Below are 27,914 nucleotides of genomic sequence, written 5' to 3' on the forward strand. Positions count from 1 at the left end.
GACCTACCCCAACCCCCCACTATCCTATTACTGACCTACCCCCCCACCCCAACTATCCCATTACTGACCTACCCCCCAACTATCCTATTACTGACCTACCCCCACCCCCAACTATCCTATTACTGACCTCGCCCCCCCCCCCCCAATAATCCTATTGCTGACCTACCCAAACCCCCAACTATCCTATTACTGACCTACCCCAACCCCCAACTATCCTATTACTGACCTACCCCCCAATTATCCTATTGCTGACCTACCCCAACCCCCAACTATCCTATTACTGACCTACCCCAAACCCCAACTGTCCTATTACTGACCTACCCCAACCCCCAACTATCCTATTACTAACCTACCCCCAACTATCCTATTACTGACCTACCCCCACCCCCAACTATCCTATTACTGACCTCGCCCCCCCAATTATCCTATTGCTGACCTACACCAGCCCCCAACTATCCTATTACTGACCTACCCCAACCCCCAACTATCCTATTACTGACCTACACCTCCAACTATCCTATTACTAACCTACACCACCAACTATCCTATTACTGGCCTACCCCCACCCCCCACTATCCTATTACTGACATACCCCCCCACCCCAACTATTCTATTACTGACCTACCCCCCCAACTATCCTATTACTGACCTACCACAACCCCCAACTATCCTATTACTGACCTACCCCAACCCCCAACTATCCTATTACTGACCTCCCCCAACTATCCTATTACTGACCTACCCCCAACTATCCTATTACTGACCTACCCCCCAACTATCTTATTACTGATCTACACCCCCAACTATCCTATTACTGACCTACCCCAACCCCCAACTATCCTATTACTGACCTACCCCCCCAACCCCCAACTATCCTATTACTGACCTACTCCAACCCCCAACTATCCTATTACTGACCTACCCCAACCCCCAAATATCCTATTACTGACCTACCCCCCAACTATCCTATTACTGACCTACCCCCCAACTATCTTATTACTGACCTACACCCCCAACTGTCCTATTACTGACTTACCTCCCAACAATACTATTACTGACCCCCCCAACTATCCTATTACTGACCTACCCCCACCCCCAACTATCCTTTCTCTATCGTCCTAAGTGGATGCTGGGGTTCCTGAAAGGACCATGGGGAATAGCGGCTCCGCAGGAGACAGGGCACAAAAAAGTAAAGCTTTACTAGGTCAGGTGGTGTGCACTGGCTCCTCCCCCTATGACCCTCCTCCAGACTCCAGTTAGATTTTGTGCCCGAACGAGAAGGGTGCAATCTAGGTGGCTCTCCTAAAGAGCTGCTTAGAGAAAGTTTAGTTTAGGTTTTTTTCTTTACAGTGAGTCCTGCTGGCAACAGGATCACTGCAACGTGGGACTTAGGGGGAAAGTAGTAAACTCACCTGCATGCAGAGTGGATTTGCTGCTTGGCTACTGGACACCATTAGCTCCAGAGGGATCGAACACAGGCCCAGCCGTGGAGTCCGGTCCCGGAGCCGCGCCGCCGACCCCCTTGCAGATGCTGAAGCGTGAAGAGGTCCGGAAACCGGCGGCTGAAGACTCCTCAGTCTTCATAAGGTAGCGCACAGCACTGCAGCTGTGCGCCATTTTCCTCTCAGCACACTTCACTGGGCAGTCACTGAGGGTGCAGAGCGCTGGGGGGGGGCGCTCTGAGAGGCAAATATAAACCTTATACAAGGCTAAAAATACCTCACATATAGCCCATAGGGGCTATATGGAGATATTTAACCCCTGCCTGACTGGAAAAATAGCGGGAGAAGAACCCGCCGAAAAAGGGGCGGGGCCTATCTCCTCAGCACACGGCGCCATTTTCTGTCACAGCTCCGCTGGTCAGAACGGCTTCCAGGTCTCTCCCCTGCACTGCACTACAGAAACAGGGTAAAACAGAGAGGGGGGGCACATTAATGGCTATATATATATATATTAAAGCAGCTATAAGGGAGCACTTAATATAAGGATATCCCTTGTATATATAGCGCTTTGTGGTGTGTGCTGGCAGACTCTCCCTCTGTCTCCCCAAAAGGGCTAGTGGGTCCTGTCTTCATTAGAGCATTCCCTGTGAGTTTGCGGTGTGTGTCGGTACGTGGTGTCGACATGTATGAGGACGATATTGGTGTGGAGGCGGAGCAATTGCCAAATATGCAGATGTCACCCCCCAGGGGGTCGACACCAGAATGGATGCCTTTATTTGTGGAATTACGTGATGGTTTATCTTCCCTTAAACAGTCAGTTGAGGACATGAGGCGGCCGGACAATCAATTAATGCCTGTCCAGGCGCCTCAAACACCGTCAGGGGCTGTAAAACGCCCTTTGCCTCAGTCGGTCGACACAGACCCAGACACGGGCACTGATTCCAGTGACGACGGTAGAAATTCAAACGTATTTTCCAGTAGGGCCACACGTTATATGATTTTGGCAATGAAGGAGACGTTACATTTAGCTGATACTACAGATACCGTAAAACAGGGTATTATGTATGGTGTGAAAAAACTACAAACAGTTTTTCCTGAATCAGAAGAATTAAATGACGTGTGTGATGAAGCGTGGGTTGCTCCTGATAAAAAGTTGATAATTTCAAAAAAGTTATTGGCATTATACCCTTTCCCGCCAGAGGTTAGGGCGCGCTGGGAAACACCCCCTAAGGTGGACAAGGCGCTCACACGCTTATCCAAACAAGTGGCGTTACCCTCTCCTGAGACGGCCGCACTTAAGGATCCATCAGATAGAAAGATGGAAGTTATTCAAAAGAATATATACACACATGCAGGTGTTATACTACGACCAGCTATAGCAACTGCCTGGATGTGCAGTGCTGGAGTAGTTTGGTCAGAATCCCTGATTGAAAATATTGATACCCTAGATAGGGACAATGTTTTACTGTCGTTAGAACAAATAAAGGATGCATTTATCTATATGCGTGATGCACAGAGGGATATTTGCACACTGGCATCTCGGGTGAGTGCTATGTCCATTTCAGCCAGAAGAGCCTTATGGACACGACAGTGGACAGGCGATGCGGATTCAAAACGTCACATGGAGGTTTTGCCGTATAAAGGGGAGGAGTTATTTGGAGTTGGTCTATCAGACTTGGTGGCCACGGCTACTGCCGGGAAATCCACTTTTTTACCTCAAGTCACTCCCCAACAGAGAAAGGCACCGACCTTTCAACCGCAGCCTTTTCGCTCCTACAAAAATAAGAGAGCAAAGGGCTTGTCGTACCTGCCACGAGGCAGAGGAAGAGGGAAGAGACACCAACAGGCAGCTCCTTCCCAGGAACAGAAGCCCTCCCCGGCTCCTGCAAAAACCTCAGCATGACGCTGGGGCCTCTCAAGCGGACTCGGGGACAGTGGGGGGCCGTCTCAAAAATTACAGCGCGCAGTGGGCTCACTCGCAGGTAGACCCCTGGATCCTGCAGATAATATCTCAGGGGTACAGGTTGGAATTAGAGACGGATCCTCCTCATCGTTTCCTGAAGTCTGCCTTACCAACCGTCTCTTCCGAAAGGGAGAGGGTGTTGGAAGCCATTCACAAGCTGTACGCTCAGCAGGTGATAGTCAAAGTACCCCTATTACAACAAGGAAAGGGGTATTATTCCACTCTATTTGTGGTACCGAAGCCGGATGGCTCGGTAAGGCCTATTCTAAATCTGAAGTCCTTGAACCTCTACATAAAAAAGTTCAAGTTCAAGATGGAGTCACTCAGAGCAGTGATAGCGAACCTGGAAGAAGGGGACTTTATGGTATCCTTGGACATCAAGGATGCGTATCTACACGTTCCGATTTACCCCGCACACCAGGGGTACCTCAGGTTCATTGTTCAAAACTGTCACTATCAGTTTCAGACGCTGCCGTTCGGATTGTCCACGGCGCCTCGGGTCTTTACCAAGGTAATGGCCGAGATGATGATTCTTCTTCGAAGAAAAGGCGTATTAGTTATCCCATACTTGGACGATCTCCTAATAAGGGCAAGGTCCAGAGAACAGCTGGAGACAGCTTTAGCACTATCTCAAGAGGTGCTAAGACAACACGGGTGGATTCTGAATATTCCAAAATCCCATTTAATCCCGACAACTCGTCTGCTGTTCCTAGGAATGATTCTGGACACGGTTCAGAAAAAGGTTTTCCTTCCAGAGGAAAAAGCCAAGGAGTTATCCGATCTGGTCAGGAACCTCCTAAAACCAGGAAAAGTGTCAGTACATCAATGCACAAGAGTCCTGGGAAAAATGGTGGCTTCTTACGAAGCAATTCCATTCGGCAGATTCCATGCAAGAATATTCCAAAGGGATCTGTTGGACAAATGGTCAGGGTCGCATCTGCAGATGCACCTGCGAATAACCCTGTCACCAAAGACAAGGGTGTCACTTCTGTGGTGGTTGCAGAAGGCTCACCTATTAGAAGGCCGCAGATTCGGCATTCAGGATTGGATCCTGGTGACCACGGACGCCAGCCTGAGAGGCTGGGGAGCAGTCACACAAGGAAGAAACTTCCAGGGAGTATGGACGAGTCTGGAAAAGTCTCTTCACATAAACATTCTGGAACTAAGAGCAATCTACAATGCTCTAAGCCAGCCGGAACTTCTCCTGCAAGGAAAGCCGGTGTTGATTCAGTCGGACAACATCACGGCGGTCGCCCATGTAAACAGGCAGGGCGGCACAAGAAGCAGGAGTGCAATGGCAGAAGCTGCCAAGATTCTTCGCTGGGCGGAGAATCACGTGATAGCACTGTCAGCAGTGTTCATCCCGGGCGTGGACAACTGGGAAGCAGACTTCCTCAGCAGACACGATCTTCATCCGGGAGAGTGGGGTCTACATCCAGAAGTCTTCAACATGTTAATAGACCGTTGGGAAAGACCAATTGTAGACATGATGGCGTCTCGCCTCAACAAGAAACTGGACAAATATTGCGCCAGGTCAAGAGATCCACAGGCAATAGCTGTGGACGCACTGGTAACTCCTTGGGTGTACCAGTCAGTGTATGTGTTTCCTCCTCTGCCGCTCATACCAAAGGTATTGAAGATCATACGGCAAAGAAGAGTAAGAACAATACTAGTGGTTCCGGATTGGCCGAGAAGGACTTGGTATCCGGAACTTCAAGAGATGCTCACGGACGAACCGTGGCCTCTACCTCTGAGAAGGGACCTGCTACAGCAGGGTCCCTGTCTTTTTCAAGACTTACCGCGGCTGCGTTTGACGGCATGGCGGTTGAACGCCAGATCCTAAAAGGGAAAGGCATTCCAGAAGAAGTCATTCCTACCTTGATTAAGGCACGGAAGGAAGTCACCGTGAAACATTATCACCGCATTTGGCGAAAATATGTAGCGTGGTGCGAGGATCGGAAGGTTCCGACGGAGGAATTCCAACTGGGTCGTTTCCTACATTTCCTGCAATCAGGATTATCTATGGGTCTCAAATTGGGATCCATTAAGGTTCAAATTTCGGCCCTGTCAATATTCTTCCAAAAAGAATTGGCCTCTGTCCCTGAGGTCCAGACTTTTGTCAAGGGAGTACTGCATATACAGCCTCCTGTGGTGCCTCCGGTGGCACCGTGGGATCTAAATGTAGTTTTAGATTTCCTCAAATCCCATTGGTTTGAACCATTGAAAAAGGTGGATTTGAAATATCTCACATTGAAAGTGACTATGTTACTAGCCCTGGCCTCTGCCAGGAGAGTATCTGAATTGGCGGCTTTATCTTATAAAAGTCCTTATCTAATCTTCCATTCGGATAGGGCAGAACTGCGGACTCGTCCGCATTTTCTCCCTAAAGTGGTATCAGCATTTCATCTGAACCAACCTATTGTGGTGCCTGCGGCCACTAGCGACTTGGAGGACTCCAAGTTGTTGGACGTTGTCAGAGCCTTAAAAATATACATTGCAAGGACGGCTGGAGTCAGAAAATCTGACTCGCTGTTTATATTGTATGCACCCAACAAGTTGGGCGCACCTGCTTCTAAGCAGTCGATTGCTCGTTGGATTTGTAACACAATTCAACTTGCACATTCTGTGGCAGGCCTGCCACAGCCTAAAACTGTAAAAGCCCACTCCACAAGGAAGGTGGGCTCATCTTGGGCGGCTGCCCGAGGGGTCTCGGCATTACAACTCTGCCGAGCAGCTACGTGGTCGGGGGAGAACACGTTTGTAAAATTTTACAAATTTGATACCCTGGCAAAGGAGGACCTGGAGTTCTCTCATTCGGTGCTGCAGAGTCATCCGCACTCTCCCGCCCGTTTGGGAGCTTTGGTATAATCCCCATGGTCCTTTCAGGAACCCCAGCATCCACTTAGGACGATAGAGAAAATAAGAATTTACTTACCGATAATTCTATTTCTCGGAGTCCGTAGTGGATGCTGGGCGCCCATCCCAAGTGCGGATTATCTGCAATACTTGTACATAGTTATTGTTAACTAATTCGGGTTATTGTTAAGGAGCCATCTTTAAGAGGCCCTTTCTGTTGTCATACTGTTAACTGGGTTTAGATCACAAGTTGTACGGTGTGATTGGTGTGGCTGGTATGAGTCTTACCCGGGATTCAAAATGCCTCCCTTATTGTGTATGCTCGTCCGGGCACAGTACCTAACTGGAGTCTGGAGGAGGGTCATAGGGGGAGGAGCCAGTGCACACCACCTGACCTAGTAAAGCTTTACTTTTTTGTGCCCTGTCTCCTGCGGAGCCGCTATTCCCCATGGTCCTTTCAGGAACCCCAGCATCCACTACGGACTCCGAGAAATAGAATTATCGGTAAGTAAATTCTTATTATTACTGACCTACCCCCACCCCCAACTATCTTATTACTGACCTACCCCTCTACTATCCTATTACTGACCTACCTCCCAAACAATACTATTACTGACCCCCCAACTATCCTATTACTGACCTACCCCTCTACTATCCTATTACTGACCCCCCCAACTATCATATTACTGACCTACACCCACCCCCAACTATCCTATTAGTGACCTACCCCCCAACTATCCTATTACTGACCTACCCCCACCCCCAACTATCCTATTACTGACCTCGCCCCCCCAACTATCCTATTACTGACGTACCCAACTATCTTATTACTGACCTACCCCTCTACTATCCTATTACTGACCTACCCCCCAACAATCCTATTACTGACCCCCCCCCAACTATCCTATTACTAACCTACACCCACCCCCAAATATTCTATTAGTGACCTACCCCCCAACTATCCCATTACTGACCTACCCCCACCCCCAACTATCCTATTACTGACCGACCCCCCCCAACTATCCTATTACTGACTTACCCCCCAACTATCCTATTACTGACCTACCCCCACCCCCAACTATCCTATTACTGACCTACCCCCTCACCCCAGCTATCCTATTACTGACCTACCCCCTCACCCCAACTATCCTATTACTGACCTACCCCCCAACTATCCTATTACTGACCTACTCCCACCCCCAACTATCCTATTACTGACCTGACCCCTCACCCCAACTATCCTATTACTGACCTACCCCAACCCCCAACTATCCTATTACTGACCTAGCCCCCTCCCCCCAATTATCCTATTACTGACCTACCCCAACCCCCAACTATCCTATTACTGACCTAGCCCCCTCCCCCCAATTATCCTATTACTGACCTACCCCAACCCCCAACTATCCTATTACTGACCTAGCCCCCTCTCCCCAATTATCCTATTACTGACCTACCCCAACCCCCAACTATCCTATTACTGACCTAGCCCCCTCCCCCCAATTATCCTATTACTGACCTACCCCAACTATCCTATTACTGACCTACCCCCCCAACAATCCTAATATTGACCTGATCCCTTCCTTATTGTATATACCTCTCTTCACCAGTCAATCACTAACTGAGCATTCCCCATAGCACTGACCCCCAATCCCTCACACTACGGCTACAGCAGGACATCCCCCATAGCACTGACCACCAATACCTCACTCACTACGGCTACAGCAGGACATTCCCCATAGCACTGACCCCCAATCCCTCACACTACGGCTACAGCAGGACATCCCCCATAGCACTGACCACCAATACCTCACTCACTACGGCTACAGCAGGACATTCCCCATAGCACTGACCCCCAATCCCTCACACACTACGGCTACAGCAGGACATTCCCCATAGCACTGACCCCCAATCCCTCACACACTACGGCTACAGCAGAACATCCCCCATAGCACTGAGCCCCAAACCCTCACACACTACGGCTATAGCAGGACATCCCCCATAGCACTGACCCCCAATCCCTCACACACTACGGCTACAGCAGGACATTCTCCATAACACTGACCCCCAATCCCTCACACACTACGGCTACAGCAGGATATTCCCAATAGCACTGACCCCCAATCCCTCACACACTACGGCTACAGCAGGACATTCCCCATAGCACTGACCCCCAATCCCTCACACACTACGGCTACAGCAGGACATTCCCCATAGCACTGACCCCCAATCCCGCACACACTACGGCTACAGCAGGACATCCCCCATAGCACTGACCCCCAATCCCTCACACACTACGGCTACAGCAGGACATCCCCCATAGCACTGAGCCCCAAACCCTCACACACTACGGCTACAGCAGGACATCCCCCATAGCACTGACCCCCAATCCCTCACACACTACGGCTACAGCAGGACATTCCCAATAGCACTGACCCCCAATCCCTCACACACTACGGCTACAGCAGGACATTCCCCATAGCACTGACCCCCAATCCCTCACACACTACGGCTACAGCAGGACATCCCCCCATAGTACTGACCCCCAATCCCTCACACACTACGGCTACAGCAGGACATTCCTAATAGCACTGACCCCCAATCCCTCACACACTACGGCTACAGCAGGACATCCCCACATAGTACTGACCCCCAATCCCTCACACACTACGGCTACAGCAGGACATTCCTAATAGCACTGACCCCCAATCCCTCACCCACTATGGCTACAGCAGGACATCCCCCATAGCACTGACCCCCAATCCCTCACACACTACGGCTACAGCAGGACATTCCCCATAGCACTGACCCCCAATCCCTAACACACTACGGCTACAGCAGGACATCCCCCATAGCACTGACCCCCAATCCCTCACACACTATGGCTACAGAAGGACATCCCCCATAGCACTGACCCCCAATCTCTCACACACTACGGCTACAGCAAGACATCCCCCACAGACAGCACTGACCCCCAATCCCTCACACACTACGGCTACAGCAGGACATCCCCCATAGCACTGACCCCCAATCCCTCACTCACTACGGCTACAGCAGGACATTCCCCATAGCACTGACCCCCAATCCCTCACACACTACGGCTACAGCAGGACATCCCCCATAGCACTGACCCCCAATCCCTCACACACTACGGCTACAGCAGGACATCCCCCATAGCACTGACCCCCAATCCCTCACCCACTATGGCTACAGCAGGACATCCCCCATAGCACTGACCCCCAATCCCTCACACACTACGGCTACAGCAGGACATTCCCCATAGCACTGACCCCCAATCCCTAACACACTACGGCTACAGCAGGACATCCCCCATAGCACTGACCCCCAATCCCTCACACACTACGGCTACAGCAGGACATCCCCCATAGCACTGACCCCCAATCTCTCACACACTACGGCTACAGCAAGACATCCCCCACAGACAGCACTGACCCCCAATCCCTCACACACTACGGCTACAGCAGGACATCCACCATAGCACTGACCCCCAATCCCTCACACTACGGCTACAGCAGGACATACCCCAGACAGCACTGACCCCCAATACCTCACACACTACGGCTACAGCAGGACATCCCCCATAGCACTGACCCCCAATTCCTCACACACTACGGCTACAGCAGGACATTCCCCATAGCAATGACCCCCAATCTCTCACACACTACGGCTACAGCAGGACATCCCCCATAGCACTGACCCCCAATCCCTCACACACTATGGCTACAGCAGGACATCCCCCATAGCACTGACCCCCAATCTTCACACACTACGGCTACGGCAGGACATCCCCCACAGACAACACTGACCCCCAATCCCTCACACACTACGGCTACAGCAGGACATCCCCCATAGCAATGACCCCCAATCTCTCACACACTACGGCTACAGCAGGACATCCCCCATAGCACTGACCCCCAATCCCTCACACACTACGGCTACAGCAGGACATTCCCAATAGCACTGACCCCCAATCCCTCACACACTACGGCTACAGCAGGACATTCCCCATAGCACTGACCCCCAATCCCTCACACACTACGGCTACAGCAGGACATCCCCCCATAGTACTGACCCCCAATCCCTCACACACTACGGCTACAGCAGGACATTCCTAATAGCACTGACCCCCAATCCCTCACACACTACGGCTACAGCAGGACATCCCCCCATAGTACTGACCCCCAATCCCTCACACACTACGGCTACAGCAGGACATTCCTAATAGCACTGACCCCCAATCCCTCACCCACTATGGCTACAGCAGGACATCCCCCATAGCACTGACCCCCAATCCCTCACACACTACGGCTACAGCAGGACATTCCCCATAGCACTGACCCCCAATCCCTAACACACTACGGCTACAGCAGGACATCCCCCATAGCACTGACCCCCAATCCCTCACACACTATGGCTACAGAAGGACATCCCCCATAGCACTGACCCCCAATCTCTCACACACTACGGCTACAGCAAGACATCCCCCACAGACAGCACTGACCCCCAATCCCTCACACACTACGGCTACAGCAGGACATCCCCCATAGCACTGACCCCCAATCCCTCACTCACTACGGCTACAGCAGGACATTCCCCATAGCACTGACCCCCAATCCCTCACACACTACGGCTACAGCAGGACATCCCCCATAGCACTGACCCCCAATCCCTCACACACTACGGCTACAGCAGGACATCCCCCATAGCACTGACCCCCAATCCCTCACCCACTATGGCTACAGCAGGACATCCCCCATAGCACTGACCCCCAATCCCTCACACACTACGGCTACAGCAGGACATTCCCCATAGCACTGACCCCCAATCCCTAACACACTACGGCTACAGCAGGACATCCCCCATAGCACTGACCCCCAATCCCTCACACACTACGGCTACAGCAGGACATCCCCCATAGCACTGACCCCCAATCTCTCACACACTACGGCTACAGCAAGACATCCCCCACAGACAGCACTGACCCCCAATCCCTCACACACTACGGCTACAGCAGGACATCCACCATAGCACTGACCCCCAATCCCTCACACTACGGCTACAGCAGGACATACCCCAGACAGCACTGACCCCCAATACCTCACACACTACGGCTACAGCAGGACATCCCCCATAGCACTGACCCCCAATTCCTCACACACTACGGCTACAGCAGGACATTCCCCATAGCAATGACCCCCAATCTCTCACACACTACGGCTACAGCAGGACATCCCCCATAGCACTGACCCCCAATCCCTCACACACTATGGCTACAGCAGGACATCCCCCATAGCACTGACCCCCAATCTTCACACACTACGGCTACGGCAGGACATCCCCCACAGACAGCACTGACCCCCAATCCCTCACACACTACGGCTACAGCAGGACATCCCCCATAGCAATGACCCCCAATCTCTCACACACTACGGCTACAGTAGGACATCCCCCATAGCACTGACCCCCAATTCCTCACACACTACACAATAAAGATAGTAGCGCTTAATGGTCACAAATGCAAAGGTGTGTCACAGTTAAATCACAATTTATTATAGGATAAAATGTAAAAGAGCAATGCACATTGGTGGTTGATACCACTTAAAAACACTTAAATGAAAGAGGCTGTATAACTCCCAAAGGTGTAATGTCCTATTGGAAAAATTTGCAAAAACGGACCTCTTCCTATGAAAGTCCCCTTGGTTAGTAGGATATGTGTCCTATTCGTGGATAGAATAGTTACCACCAACGTATCTCGAGGCAATTAGGCGAAACTGCGTCCGCAAGATGCTGTTCCTCGGCAGGTGGTGAGTGATGTTTTACCACGATGAAATAGGAATGTTCTTATATCCAAATGGAAATATTCAACGGGGGCTTGGTCCAGGTCCAAAGGTTCCAGAAGGTGTGGGAGTATATATCAGTCAAGCAGGTCTCAGTGAGACCTGCTTGACTGATATATACTCCCACACCTGCCGAGGAACAGCATCTTGCGGACGCAGTTTCGCCTAATTGCCTCGAGATACGTTGGTGGTAACTATTCTATCCACGAATAGGACACATATCCTACTAACCAAGGGGACTTTCATAGGAACAGGTCCGTTTTTGCAAATTTTTCCAATAGGACATTACACCTTTGGGAGTTATACAGCCTCTTTCATTTAAGTGTTTTTAAGTGGTATCAACCACCAATGTGCATTGCTCTTTTACATTTTATCCTATAATAAATTGTGATTTAACTGTGACACACCTTTGCATTTGTGACCATTAAGCGCTACTATCTTTATTGTTTATTGTTTATACCACTAGGGGTCTGACCAACCCCTATATATATACAGCTGCTGTGGTGAACCTCGCATCAAGCGCCTAGGAGTATAAATACCTCACGGTATTTCTTTTCTTTTATAATCCTCACACACTACGGCTACAGCAGGACATCCCCCATAGCACTGACCCCCAATCTTCACACACTACGGCTACGGCAGGACATCCCCCACAGACAGCACTGACCCCCAATCCCTCACACACTACGGCTACAGCAGGACATCCCCCATAGCAATGACCCCCAATCTCTCACACACTACGGCTACAGCAGGACATCCCCCATAGCACTGACCCCCAATTCCTCACACACTACGGCTACAGCAGGACATCCCCCATAGCACTGACCCCCAATCCCTCACACACTACGGCTACTGCAGGACATCCCCCATAGCACTGACCCCCAATCCCTCACACACTACAGCTACAGCAGGACATTCCCCATAACACTGACACCCAATCCCTCACACACTACGGCTACAGCAGGACATCCCCCATAACACTGACCCCCAATCCCTCACACACTACAGCTACAGCAGGACACTCCCCATAGCACTGACCCCCAATCCCTCACACACTACGGCTACAGCAGGACACTCCCCATAGCACTGACCCCCAATTCCTCACACACTATGGCTACAGCAGGACATCCCCCATAGTACTGACCCCCAATCCCTCACACACTACAGCTACAGCAGGACATCCCCCATAGCACTGACCCCCAATCCCTCACACACTACGGCTACAGCAAGACATTTCCCATAGCACTGACCCCCAATCCCTCACACACTACGGCTACAGCAGGACATTGTGAAATCTGACCTGAATTGAGTGTAGGTAGTTAGTTAAGGGTTGCTCAGACACTGGGCAATGAGCAATTACTCATGCAATGGCTGACAGACAGCATGTGCCAACATGGCAAGACCAGCACCCGGTCACCTGCCATCCCACAGCTGCCCGGTCCATGTACCTGAAGACGGACTTCTTTGCCCCAAAGATCTGGATGGTAGAAGCCGGTAACTTGGCGAGGTCTCCCAGGCTTCCTGCATGAGAAATCAGACGGGCGCCCACCTGTGGATGCAAGGACAGTGATCACAGGACAGGACACCTGGATGGGCCGCGTAGAGTTAGTGACGGCACAGGTCAGCAGTGGAAGATTCTCAGCAGCAGTCTGAGAGGATTGACATATTTACGGATACATCATGTCTGTGAGGGGCCAAAAGGTGGCTCTCCAGCACTGAAAACGCAGAGAGCCAATCGAAAATGCTGCTGCACATGTAACATACGTACCACTTCTCCAATGAGGGCACACAAGCTGGGGGCCACGCGACTCATCTTTGATCGGAGACATTCCTGCAGGCTCTTCCACTTCTCTGATGAAGAAATTATTTGGCTAGTGAAGCTCTCAATGTTCACAAGCTCGACGGGTGAGATGTCCATGCCTGGACAAGAGGGGGAACAGCCAGTAAGATTCAAATGACCTTATAGGCGGAGACCCCTCCTAGCAGTGTTACTATAAATGTGACTACACACCCTTTGATGATCGAGAGGCGTCCAGGATTGCCTGGGCCTTGGCACGGTCCATGACTATCTCCTCCATCTCTACCAGCTTCTCCTCAGACAGCTCCTTACGGTTTCCGATGAACCTCACCATACGGCAGTACATGGAGCTATTGGGCACAATCTTTAAAAGCTCTGGGAAGTGACGACTGTACCACTCTCTGTAGGAAGGAGAAAACAGGATCCTTTTATCTGATTCCATATGGAGGACACTGAATCATCGGTTGCTCAGGGGGAACATAAGAGCTGGCACTTATTATACTAATATATGAATAAGAGTAGCTCCAATCCATTGCAACCCCTGGTCATTATTACAAATCTGAAAGCAGTCCTAAACCAAAGGTGAACATCGACTATTGATGGCACTACTATCCCCTCTAGCCACCAAGTCTTGGAGTAATCTATGGCTCCTTCGTCTCCTTCACACTTCTCACAAACCTGCCATTTCGATCTCAAAATATTTCTGGGGTCGGACCCATTTTCACCCAGGATGCTACTAAAACCCTCATCCACTCACTGGTCACCTTCTGACTAGACTACTGTAATCTCCTCCTGACTGGCCTCCCTGACAAATACCTTTCTCCACTCCAATCTATCCTTAATGCTGCTGCCCGGATCTTCTTCCTCACCAAACGCACTACGGGAGTAATTCCAAGTTGATCGTAGCAGGAAATTTTTTAGCAGTTGGGCAAAACCATGTGCACTGCAGGGGGGCAGATATAACATTTGCAGAGAGTTAGATTTGGGTGGGTTACTTTGTTTCTGTGCAGGGTAAATACTGGCTGCTTTACTTTTACACTGCAATTTAGATTGCAGAATTAACTCTCCACACCCAAATCTATCTCTCTCTGCACATGTTATATCTGCCTCCCCTGCAGTGCACATGGTTTTGCCCAACTGCTAAAAAATGTCCTGCTATGATCAACTTGGAATTACCCCCTACGTCCACTACTCATTTCTTACAAGTCCTTCACTGGCTTCCCTTCCCTTTCAGAATCCATTTCAAGCTTCTCACACTCACTTACAAAGCCCTCACCCACTCCTCTCCCATCTACATCTCTGATCTTATCTCCCTCTACACTCCCACCCGTCCTCTTCGCTCTGCTCATGCACGCCGACTCTCCTGCCTACGGATTACTTCCTCCTACTCCTACCTCCAAGATTTCTCACGTGCTGCTCCATTTCTCTGGAATTCTCTACCTCTCCCCATCAGACTCTCTACAAAACTTGAAATGGGCTCTAAAGACCCACTTCTTCACCAAACCCAGACAATTCTCATTCTAATCCCCTGTCCCATGCTCACTGTCTACCCCTTCTGTGTCCCTGTCTGTCCAGCCCTTCCCTTGTAAGCTTTCACAAGCAGGGCCCTCTCCCCTCTGATTTTCCTTCTCTTACTTAACCTATCTTCTATTCAATACTCCCTTCAACGGGACCTAATCCCTCGGGTTTTCTCCTGCCCTTGACATTGAAAATCAGAGGATAGCGCAGAAACCTGCACTTTCAGTGTACTCAGATGGAGACCCGCCACCAAACCATCCTGAGAAAAAAAGCTAAGAATTTGGAAAACAGACAAATAAGTGTGAAACCCTTTCCTGTCAAACCACATGATGAAAATAATCCACACCAAGTGGTAGTTCCTAACAGGTTTCCTGTTAGCAACATGGTCTGTACAATGTTGGAAGAAACCCGTTTAGCCTTAAAGATACTGGCTTCAATAGCCATGCTATTAAGGCCAGCCAAAGAAGGTCCTAGTGAAAAAAACCCATCTTTGCTGCAACAGATCTGTATGCAACGGAAGACGCCAACCTGGACGCATGGCCAGTTTGAGAACACCGGCATACCAGGACCTCCGGGGCTAATTCAGAGCCACCAAATCACCAGTATTCCCCAAGACCAGATTTGTTTGGCAACACGAGGCAACATTGGTGATGGGCGAAGTCATGGCATCTACTGCTAAAGCGCTCAGATCCCTGGACCTGGCACAAAACTGAGGAACCTTGCAGCTGTGGCAAGAAGCCATGAGGTCCACCTGTGGCAGACTCTACCACTGTACCAATTGGGTAGAAACCTCTGGTTGAAGAAACCACTCCCCCGGCAGAATCGCTTCCCAGTTTTTCACCCCTTATATTAACACAGCTGATAGTGCTGGCATGAATGCCTCTGCCCAAGACAATAGTCAAGCCACTCCCATCATCGCCCTAGTGCTGTGGGTGTCCCCTTGATGTATGACATAAGCCACTGCTGCAGACTGGGCACCCCACGAGAATTGACCGAGAGCCGGTTACCGCAAAATAGATGGCTCAGAGCTCCTAAACGTTGCTATTGCATCACTGACACGATCCATACTGAATAAAGTCCCTTATCCAAAGCACGAGCCAGCACCACCTCCGCCATGACAGGAAATTATGTTACGTCAATGCTGATTGGTTGCCATGGGTAACTTCTCCACTTTTATCACTACTTAGTACATCTCCCCCTTAAACTGGGTACACACTAGAATGATGTGTGTCCCGGCGATGGGGTGACACGATGTGGCGATACATTGTACCTCGGTACATACTGCGCGATCTGGTGTACGATGGCGTGGTGTATTGTTACAGTATACATGTAACTGCATGGCATCATTCGTTACATCACCCCGTATCACATGGGAAGTTGCAATGAATCAAATTTACAAAACATACTGAGGTACCGAGCCTTCCAGAGAGAGAGGCCAAGAGAGTACAGAGGAGAGAAGCGAGGGTCCGCAGCAGTGTCCCCAAACCCTGGCGTCTCCTTCCTCTGGAGACAGGACCCTCTGCCTAGAGGGAGGGTGACCCTCATCCAGCTCCTTCTCTGTGAAATCTTTACCTGCCTCCAGACTTCACCTTAACAGGAAACAAATAGTGCAACTCATTCCCGGGCAGCCTGAGAGTGTGCACACCTCCTACTGGAAATAGGGGAGCCACAGAGAAGCCCATACAAGATGGCGGCCCCCATGCTAAGCCAGTGCAGCAGCTGCTATCCACTAGAACACAATTCCCATCCCCAACGGCCTGGTGACAGCGGCCGGATCTCTTGATTTGCGCTGTGGGTACAACACACATAACATCCCAGCTATAACAGGACATAAACTAAATTAATAGCAAGCCAGCTCCCACGTGTTCCTGAAGCACACTGGCGACCAGGGGTTGCAGAGGGAAAGGAGCTACTCTCCTACATGTATATTAGTCTAATAGTCTAATTAGTCTAATAAGGAAAAGCCTCCATCAATAGATGGTCCAGTGACCCCCATTCTGGAAGAAAGAGAAAAGAGTGTCAGTAATACAGCCGCCTCATAAAAGGTTTACCCTGGTGAGGGTCTGTACCCACAATAACAATGCCATGGAGCTGTGTACTATTCTACCTCCTATACAGACAGCGGGAAGGACAACACTATCTGTGGTAAGCATTGAGAGGATGAGAACCTGGCCGGCCAGTGGTCTGAGAATGAGATCGGGTCTCAGGGACTGTGATGTCCAGCCTCACTACAATTACCTATGGAAAGGTCCTCACCTCACCTTCATGGAGAAGGTGTTTATGTCCTTGTCCAGCTGGTCCAGTAAGCCGATGGACTGAATAATCATGTTGTCCTCCTGGTCCTCATTGACTTTGGATCTCGTGTAACTGTGGCCTGGACCAAGCTTTGCTTTCGAGGCCGACTGAGCAGCGTACCCATTCAACAGAGTGCTAAAGTATAACCAGACCCCTGCACAGAAAGAAACCACGTCAGTTGCCGTCATGTGGGGGGGGAGTTCAGAGTTATACAAGCGCTCATCTGGTTGGACTTAACCATCAGTATCAGGACCTCTCCTGACCCAGTAGCTTCAGACCTTCTCAACCACATCTAGAAACCATAAGACCAAGAGCACGTCTGGCAGTTTCCCAGCCGTGACCGGTAACCCACCTTTCATGAGCATGGCCACCACTCCGCCCATCTGGCATGTGATATTCAGCTTCTCCTCGATGGCATCTCCGATCTTACTGTGACTCACCCCAAGCAGAACCTTCTGCCTCTCAGCCGGCATGTTTGTTTCCAGGAAAAGCTTCAGGTCCTCATGGAGGACACCTGTGGAAGACACAAATATATATATATATATATATATATATATATATATATATATATATGTGCATATATACATATATATATATATATATATATATATATAAAAGACAATAGTGCAAATAGCGCTGCTACCTTGGTATAGTGATTGCCTTTAACTAAATGGTGCACCCAGTGTCACAATTTGAAGACCATGTGATGTGCCCACCGCCTAGGGTAGTATAAACATAAGTACCCTCAAGACTTGCAGTACTTGCATGTAGAGGTATCTTTAGAAAATTCTTCTCCTGAGATTAATGCTGGGGACCTTGGTGTCTGGTTGAATTGCAAACTGTGCATGCAAGGAGAACAGTTAAGTTAGACATACGTGATTGATAAGCTACAGCAATCAATCACGTATGTCTAACTTAACTGTTCTCCTTGCATGCACAGGTTGCAATTCAAGTAAATGGTGGCAAACTGCTCTAATCAAGTTGGTAACAATCCTCAGGTGCTGCGGGAGGGGGTTACTCTAGACAAGAAAAACAAAAGGGATTTTTCACACGCACTCTGCTGGCTGTTAGTAAGAAGAACTATACACTATGTAATAATAGAAAATGTGGAGCTCTTCGTTACATATATTTTGCAAAAGATATGATAAGCCTCCAGGCCACTTCACGGCTGCTCTATTACTGGAGGTCCCTAACTAAGCATTGGGGAGTGGTACCCCTCAGGTCTGGTGTGACCGGGCTACCTTGGGGTAGCACGCCATATTATTTATTTAGCACTTATGTTACACTCCTATTTTTTCACTAATATTACTCTTTTGAGTATTTTATTAACACCCTTATTTCTGTAGCACTTTCTAACCCATAGCTTCTGCTTCTTTCTTAACACATATTAACACTATAGTATTTCAATGGTGTGCTGCCCTAGGGTGGTTGGGCCTGATCCGACTTTGTGGGGTCCAAGCCCTGGACTTATGCTTAGTTAGGGACTTCCAGCAATAGAGCAGCCGTGAAGTGGCCTGGAGGCTTATCATATCTTTTGCAAAACATATGTAACGAAGAGCTCTAAATTTCCTATTATTACATAGTGTATAGTTCTTCTTACTAACAGCCAGCAGAGTGCGTGGGAAAAATCCCTTCAGTTTGCAATTCAACCAGACACCAAGGTCCCCAGCATGAATCTCAGGAGAAGAATTCTCTAAAGATACCTCTACATGCAAGTACTGCAAGTCTTGAGGGTACTTATGTTTATACTACCCTAGGCGGTGGGCACATCACATGGTCTTCAAATTGTGACACTGGGTGCACCATTTAGTTAAAGGCAATCACTATTCACATCGGAAATTTTGATATATGCACACCTTTATATATGTTGGCAATACTACACTATATATTTCATTTAATTTCCTTAGGGTCCACCTACGGAGTCAGTAGGAAAGCTAGAAGACTGGCATCCGGAGAAATACGGTTAACACTACATGCCTGAAATACATACGGGATGCGGTACACATAATATTATATCATTCTCACTTGGAGTGTGTTTAACACAGAAGGCGCTGGGTTCTACCACTTTGTACATATATATATATATATATATATACACACACACACACACACACACACACGGAAGTCAGAGTACATCCAAAGAAGTGAAGACAACTGCAAGTCCATGAATCTAGTAATTCCACATTCCATACGTACTGCTATAGAGTACACACATAATACTGCATGCAGGGGGTCATTCCGAGTTGTTCGCTCGCTAGCAGATTTTAGCAGCATTGCACACACTAGGCCGCCGCCCTCTGGGAGTGTATCTTCGCTTAGCAGAATTGTGAACGAAAGATTAGCAGAATTGCGAATAGAAATTTCTTAGCAGTTTCTGAGTAGCTTGAGAATTACTGCTACACTGCGATCAGCTCAGCCCATTTCATTCCTGGTTTGACGTCACAAACACGCCCTGCGTTCGGCCAGCCACTCCCCCGTTTCTCCAGACACTCCCGCGTTTTATCTCCTGGCACGCCTGCGTTTTTCCGCACACTCCCTGAAAACGGTAAGTTTCCGCTCAGAAACACCCACTTCCTGTCAATCACACTCCGATCACTTCAACGATGAAAATTCTTTGTTCGGACGTGAGTAAATCTACTAAGTTTTGTGCTAAAATACTAAGCGCATGCGCACTGCGTACCATGCGCATGCGCATTTTTGCCTTAATCGCTCCGTTGCGAAAATCGGCAACGAGCGAACAACTCGGAATGTCCCCCATTATTTTAGAGGTCACAGTACAGAAAGTCCAGCCGTTATCACACCCTGGATTCAGAGGACCTTGGAATTAACTACTGTATACTCCTACCTTTATTTATGGCGTTCACATTCTCCAGGGCGCTCTGGGAGGACATAAATGGAGAGTACGCCACCAGCTTCACAATGCTGTTAAAAATATCTATATTCAGCAGAGATTTCTCCACCTGCAGGCAGGACATGGAATTACAGTGTCAGGCTTCACTACATATTATCCTTCTACCATTGGGTAGATGCACTTTTAGACATTAACACATAAATGAACTTTATAATATTATCTTTAATATACACCCGTGAGCCAGAACATTAAAACCACTTGCATAATATCGCGCATGTCTTCTGATGCCAAAACAGCTCTGACCCATGGAGGCATGGACTCCACAAAGCCTCTGAAGGTGCCCTGTGGTATCTGGAACTAAGACATAGGCAGCAGACAGTGTAAGTCCAGTAAATTACGAGCTGGGGCCTCCATGGCTCGGAGTTGTTTTTCCAGCACATCCCACAGATGCTCCATCGGATTGACATCTGGAGAGTTTGGAGGCCAAGTCAACACCTGAAACTCTTTGTCATGTTCCTCACACCGTCACTGAGCAATGTTTGCATTGTGGCAGGGCTCATTATCCTGCTGAGATGCCACTGCCATGCAGGGGTGTACTTTGTCTGTAACAATGTAGCATCCACACGAATGCCAGGACTCAAGGTTTCCAAGAAGAACATTTCCCAGAGCATCTTGCTGCCTCCGCCGGCTTACCTTCTTCCCATAGTGCACCCTGGTGCCATCTCTTCCCCAGGTAAATGACGCACACGCACCTGGCCGTCCACATGATGTAATGTGATCCATCAGACCAGGCCACCTCCGTCCATTGCTGCATGGTCCAGATCTGACACTCACATTTCCATTGTAGACACTTTCAGAGTTGGACAGGGGTCACCGTTGGCACTCTGACCGATCTGCGGCTACGTAGCCCCATATACAGCGAGCTGCGATACTCTGTGTGTTCTGACATCTATCCATCATAGCCAACATTTTGTGCTACACTACATCTTCTGTGGGATAGGACCAGACAGGCTAGCCTTCACTCCCCACATGCATCAATGAGCCTTCGGCGCCCATGACCCTGTTGCCGATCCACCAGTTGGACCACTTTTGGTAAGTGCTAACCCCTACATACTGAGGACACCCAAGAAGGACATCCTATAGGTTTCACACATTTGAGATGATCATCGGAATGGGACGGTTGGCAGCCATCGATGTTCCCAATCGGATGGTGATGCTTACTGCATTACATGTCGAGACTGTGATGTCCGATGGTGGGGGGGGGGGGGGTGGGAAGCATCCCCCTCTCTGTTTACTGTGACACCCCCCCCCCTTTCATGCACCTGATAAGTGCTGCCAAACTGACTGAGCAGCTTCCTCTGTGTGTGCATGTGTGAGAGTCATTGTATGGGATCAGCATTTGGAAGGCATGCTGGTTCCTGTAGTGCTACTGTTAGATCCCAGGGGTGGCTCATAGGTAAGCTCGCCCTCAGTTTGGATGTATTTCTGTATGAGCCTTTATCATGGTATCCGTTCACATGGTCGACCATGTTATGGTCGACAGTCATTAGGTCGACCACTATTGGTCGACATTGACATGGTCGACATGGACACATGGTCGACACATGAAAATGGTCGACACATGAAAGGTCGACACATGAAAAGGTCGACATGAGTTTTTTAACTTTTTTTCTTTTGGGGAACTTTTCCATACTTTACGATCCACATGGACTATGATTGGAACGGTAAAGTGTGACGAGCGAAGCGGCAGCGGAGCGAAGGCACCATGCCCGAAGCATGGCGAGCGAAGCGAGCCATGCGAGGGGACGCGGTGCACTAATTGGGGTTCCCAGTCACTTTACGCAAAAAACGACACCAAAAAAAGTTAAAAAACTCATGTCGACCTTTTCATATGTCGACCTTGCATGTGTCGACTATTTTCATGTGTCGACCATGTGTCCATGTCGACCATGTCAATGTCGACCAATAGTGGTCGACCTAATGACTGTCGACCATAACATGGTCGACCATTCATACCAGAACCCTTTATCATGAGGCCTAACAATAGACAATGACATGGCCCTGTGTGGGCACTGGTATCACGCAGTGTAGGGACCGCCGATAACCAGAGAAGCCGTGAAGTGGCTCGGCAGCTTACCATGTATTTGCAAATATATGCAACAAATATCTCTGAATTTCTATTACTATACAGTTCCATGTATTGTTGCAAGTACCATGTAGTGTACAGGGGATACCAGGGTGGAAAAAGCACTCCTTTCTTTCATGCACCTGATATAGTGCTGCCAGACTGATTGAGCAGCTGCCACTGTGTGCCCGATGGTGGCTCAGTGTGTCTGTGCAGAGCTCCTCACGGTGCAGGAGAACTAGAACACTGCCACTACTAGATGCCCCTTCCTGCGGCCTGCCCATTACACACACACCACATGGAGAGAATGGATAACAAAGCATGGGGAGATCAGCTGACACAATGGTACATACATATACAGACTCAGGGTAATGTACCTTGGGTAGCAGCAGGTCGATCTCCTCCTCCTCCTGCACTGCGAATAGGGCATAGCCCTCAGAATGCTCAAAGAGCACATGCAGCAGCACCTGGGGAAGGACAACTGAGTCAGTGGGGGTGTGATGACTCATTAGTGGGTAGGTTGGGGGTGTAGCGGGGTCAGTGGGGGTGTGTGACAGCTCATTAGTGGGTTAGGGGTGTAGTGGGGTCAGTGGGGGGTTTGATGGCTCATTAGTGGGTTGGGGGTGTAGTGGGGTCAGAGGGGGTGTGTGATGGCTCATTAGTGGGTTGGGGGTGTAGTGGGGTCAGTGGGGGTGTGTGATGGCTCATTAGTGGGTTAGGGGTGTAGTGGGATCAGAGGGGGGGTGATGGCTCATTAGTAGGTTGGGGGTGTAGCGGGGTCAGTGGGGGTGTGTGACAGCTCATTAGTGGGTTAGGGGTGTAGTGGGGTCAGTGGGGGGTTTGATGGCTCATTAGTGGGTTAGGGGTGTAGTGGGGTCAGTGGGGGGTTTGATGGCTCATTAGTGGGTTGGGGGTGTAGTGGGGTCAGTGGGGGTGTGTGACAGCTCAATAGTGGGTATGGGGTGTAGTGGGGTCAGTGGGGGGTTTGATGGCTCATTAGTAGGTTGGGGGTGTAGTGGGGTTAGAGGGGGGGTGTGATGGCTCATTAGTGAATTGGGGGTGTAGTGGGGTCAGTGGGGGGTTTGATGGCTCATTAGTGGGTTGGGGGTGTAGTGGGGTCAGAGGGGGGGGTGATGGCTTATTAGTGGGTTGGGGGTGTAGCGGGGTCAGTGGGGGGTGTGACAGCTCATTAGTGTGTTAGGGGTGTAGTGGGGTCAGTGGGGGTGTGTGACAGCTCATTAGTGGGTTGGGGGTGTAGTGGGGTCAGAGGGGGGGGTGTGATGGCTCATTAGTGGGTTGGGGTGTAGTGGGGTCAGTGGGGGGTTTGATGGCTCATTAGTGGGTTAGGGGTGTAGTGGGGTCAGTGGGGGGGGGTGACAGCTCATTAGTGGGTTAGGGGTGTAGTGGGGTCAGTGGGGGGATTGATGGCTCATTAGTGGGTTAGGGGTGTAGTGGGGTCAGTGGGGGGTTTGATGGCTCATTAGTGGGTTAGGGGTGTAGCGGGGTCAGTGGGGGTGTGTGACAGCTCATTAGTGGGTTAGGGGTGTAGTGGGGTCATTGGGGGGGTGTGACAGCTCATTAGTGGGTTAGGGGTGTAGTGGGGTCAGTGGGGGGTTTGATGGCTCATTAGTGGGTTGGGGGTGTAGTGGGGTCACTGGGGGTGTGTGACAGCTCATTAGTGGGTTAGGGGTGTAGTGGGGTCAGTGGGGGGTTTGATGGCTCATTAGTAGGTTGGGGGTGTAGTGGGGTTAGAGGGGGGGTGTGATGGCTCATTAGTGGGTTGGGGGTGTAGTGGGGTCAGTGGGGGTGTGTGACAGCTCATTAGTGGGTTAGGGGTGTAGTGGGGTCAGAGGGGGGGTGTGATGGCTCATTAGTGGGTTGGGGGTGTAGCGGGGTCAGTGGGGGGGTGTGACAGCTCATTAGTGTGTTAGGGGTGTAGTGGGGTCAGTGGGGGGTTTGATGGCTCATTAGTGGGTTGGGGGTGTAGTGGGGTCAGTGGGGGTGTGTGATGGCTCATTAGTGGGTTAGGGGTGTAGTGGGGTCAGTGGGGGGTTTGATGGCTCATTAGTGGGTTAGGGGTGTAGCGGGGTCAGTGGGGGTGTGTGACAGCTCATTAGTGGGTTAGGGGTGTAGTGGGGTCATTGGGGGTGTGTGACAGCTCATTAGTGGGTTAGGGGTGTAGTGGGGTCAGTGGGGGGTTTGATGGCTCATTAGTGGGTTGGGGGTGTAGTGGGGTCAGTGGGGGTGTGTGACAGCTCAATAGTGGGTATGGGGTGTAGTGGGGTCAGTGGGGGGTTTGATGGCTCATTAGTAGGTTGGGGGTGTAGTGGGGTTAGAGGGGGGGTGTGATGGCTCATTAGTGAATTGGGGGTGTAGTGGGGTCAGTGGGGGGTTTGATGGCTCATTAGTGGGTTGGGGGTGTAGTGGGGTCAGAGGGGGGGGTGATGGCTTATTAGTGGGTTGGGGGTGTAGCGGGGTCAGTGGGGGGTGTGACAGCTCATTAGTGTGTTAGGGGTGTAGTGGGGTCAGTGGGGGTGTGTGACAGCTCATTAGTGGGTTGGGGGTGTAGTGGGGTCAGAGGGGGGGGTGTGATGGCTCATTAGTGGGTTGGGGGTGTAGTGGGGTCAGTGGGGGGTTTGATGGCTCATTAGTGGGTTAGGGGTGTAGTGGGGTCAGTGGGGGGGTGTGACAGCTCATTAGTGGGTTAGGGGTGTAGTGGGGTCAGTGGGGGGATTGATGGCTCATTAGTGGGTTGGGGGTGTAGTGGGGTCAGAGGGGGTGTGTGATGGCTCATTAGTGGGTTGGGGGTGTAGTGGGGTCAGTGGGGGGTTTGATGGCTCATTAGTGGGTTGGGGGTGTAGTGGGGTCAGAGGGGGGGGTGATGGCTTATTAGTGGGTTGGGGGTGTAGCGGGGTCAGTGGGGGTGTGTGACAGCTCATTAGTGGGTTAGGGGTGTAGTGGGGTCAGTGGGGGGTTTGATGGCTCATTAGTGGGTTGGGGGTGTAGTGGGGTCAGAGGGGGGTGTGATGGTTCATTAGTGGGTTGGGGGTGTAGTGGGGTCAGTGGGGGGTTTGATGGCTCATTAGTGGGTTGGGGGTGTAGTGGGGTCAGAGGGGGGGTGATGGCTCATTAGTGGGTTGGGGGTGTAGTGGCGTCAGTGGGGGGGGGGGGTGACAGCTCATTAGTGGGTTAGGGGTGTAGTGGAGTCAGTGGGGGTGTGATGACTCATTAGTGGGTCAGTTTATTTATTATTTATTTATTAACAGTTTCTTATATAGTGCCGCAAACTCCATTGCGCTTTACAATTGGACACAATGATAAACAAAACTGGGTAATAACAAACAGTCATAGAGGTAGGAGGACCCTGCTCACAAGCTTACACTCTATAGGGAAATAGGCGTTGATACACAGGGATAGGTGCTATCTATTGCATATAGTTGTCCACCGGATTGCAGAGGTTCTTGGTGGGCTGCATGACATCACAGCAATGATGATCCATGGTCAGAAGGAAGGGAAAGTGAAGATTAGACATGTGAGGATATGTGTGGACTGTATAGTGGGGATGTAATTGGATAGGAAGGTTTATGAAGGTGAGCGGCTCCGGAATGTGATAAGCTGCCTGCAGAGGTGAGTTTTCAGGGAACGCTTGAAGGTTTGGAGACTAGAGGAGAGTCTTATTGTGTGTGGGAGCAGCACAAAGAAAGTCCTGTAATCATACATGGGAGCGAGTAATACATGTGGATGAGAGATGCAGATCTTGTGCAGAGCGGAGAGGTCGGGTTGGGAGATATTATGAGATGAGAGAAGTGATGTATGATGGTGCAGTTTGGTGAATGGCCTTGTGTGTCAGTAAAAATAAGAATTTACTTACCGATAATTCTATTTCTCGTAGTCCGTAGTGGATGCTGGGAACTCCGTAAGGACCATGGGGAATAGCGGCTCCGCAGGAGACTGGGCACAAAAGTAAAGCTTTAGGACTACCTGGTGTGCACTGGCTCCTCCCCCTATGACCCTCCTCCAAGCCTCAGTTAGGATACTGTGCCCGGACGAGCGTACACAATAAGGAAGGATTTTGAATCCCGGGTAAGACTCATACCAGCCACACCAATCACACTGTACAACTCGTGATCTGAACCCAGTTAACAGCATGATAACAGAGGAGCCTCTGAAAAGATGGCTCACAACAATAATAACCCGATTTTTGTAACAATAACTATGTACAAGTATTGCAGACAATCCGCACTTGGGATGGGCGCCCAGCATCCACTACGGACTACGAGAAATAGAATTATCGGTAAGTAAATTCTTATTTTCTCTGACGTCCTAGTGGATGCTGGGAACTCCGTAAGGACCATGGGGATTATACCAAAGCTCCCAAACGGGCGGGAGAGTGCGGATGACTCTGCAGCACCGAATGAGAGAACTCCAGGTCCTCCTCAGCCAGGGTATCAAATTTGTAGAATTTAGCAAACGTGTTTGCCCCTGACCAAGTAGCTGCTCGGCAAAGTTGTAAAGCCGAGACCCCTCGGGCAGCCGCCCAAGATGAGCCCACCTTCCTTGTGGAATGGGCTTTTACAGATTTTGGCTGTGGCAGGCCTGCCACAGAATGTGCAAGCTGAATTGTACTACAAATCCAACGAGCAATAGTCTGCTTAGAAGCAGGAGCACCCAGCTTGTTGGGTGCATACAGGATAAACAGCGAGTCAGATTTTCTGACTCCAGCCGTCCTGGAAACATATATTTTCAGGGCCCTGACTACGTCCAGCAACTTGGAGTCCTCCAAGTCCCTAGTAGCCGCAGGTACCACAATAGGCTGGTTCAAGTGAAACGCTGAAACCACCTTAGGGAGAAATTGAGGACGAGTCCTCAATTCTGCCCTGTCCGCATGAAAAATTAGGTAAGGGCTTTTATAGGATAAAGCCGATAATTCTGAGACACGCCTGGCTGAAGCCAGGGCCAACAGCATTACCACTTTCCATGTGAGATATTTTAAGTCCACAGTGGTGAGTGGTTCAAACCAATGTGATTTTAGGAACCCCAAAACTACATTGAGATCCCAAGGTGCCACTGGAGGCACAAAAGGAGGCTGTATATGCAGTACCCCCTTGACAAACGTCTGAACTTCAGGAACTGAAGCCAGTTCTTTCTGGAAGAAAATCGACAGGGCCGAAATTTGAACCTTAATGGACCCTAATTTTAGGCCCATAGACA

General features: G+C 50.1%; 1 protein-coding gene across 4 annotated transcripts in view; it reads right to left on the reverse strand.

Moving 5' to 3' along the window:
* LOC134931777 (nucleolar protein 56-like) overlaps window positions 1-27,914 on the reverse strand; it is a 73,975-nt gene that overhangs the window by 34,684 nt on the left and 11,377 nt on the right. For 2 of the 4 annotated variants that reach the window (XM_063925482.1, XM_063925465.1), the window contains exons 2-8: window positions 23,081-23,170; window positions 20,573-20,687; window positions 18,080-18,241; window positions 17,689-17,881; window positions 14,128-14,315; window positions 13,885-14,036; window positions 13,565-13,665 (exon numbers count right to left, since the gene is read on the reverse strand). In XM_063925482.1, the coding sequence (XP_063781552.1) occupies window positions 13,565-13,665; window positions 13,885-14,036; window positions 14,128-14,315; window positions 17,689-17,881; window positions 18,080-18,241; window positions 20,573-20,687; window positions 23,081-23,170 (1,001 nt within the window). Of the gene's footprint in view, window positions 1-13,564; window positions 13,666-13,884; window positions 14,037-14,127; window positions 14,316-17,688; window positions 17,882-18,079; window positions 18,242-20,572; window positions 20,688-23,080; window positions 23,171-26,083; window positions 26,140-27,914 lie in introns of those variants that run through there. The other 2 variants (XM_063925472.1, XM_063925489.1) reach the window with 2 other exon arrangements.

This window comes from Pseudophryne corroboree, chromosome 1 (assembly GCF_028390025.1).
Source record: "Pseudophryne corroboree isolate aPseCor3 chromosome 1, aPseCor3.hap2, whole genome shotgun sequence".
NCBI lineage: Eukaryota > Metazoa > Chordata > Amphibia > Anura > Myobatrachidae > Pseudophryne > Pseudophryne corroboree.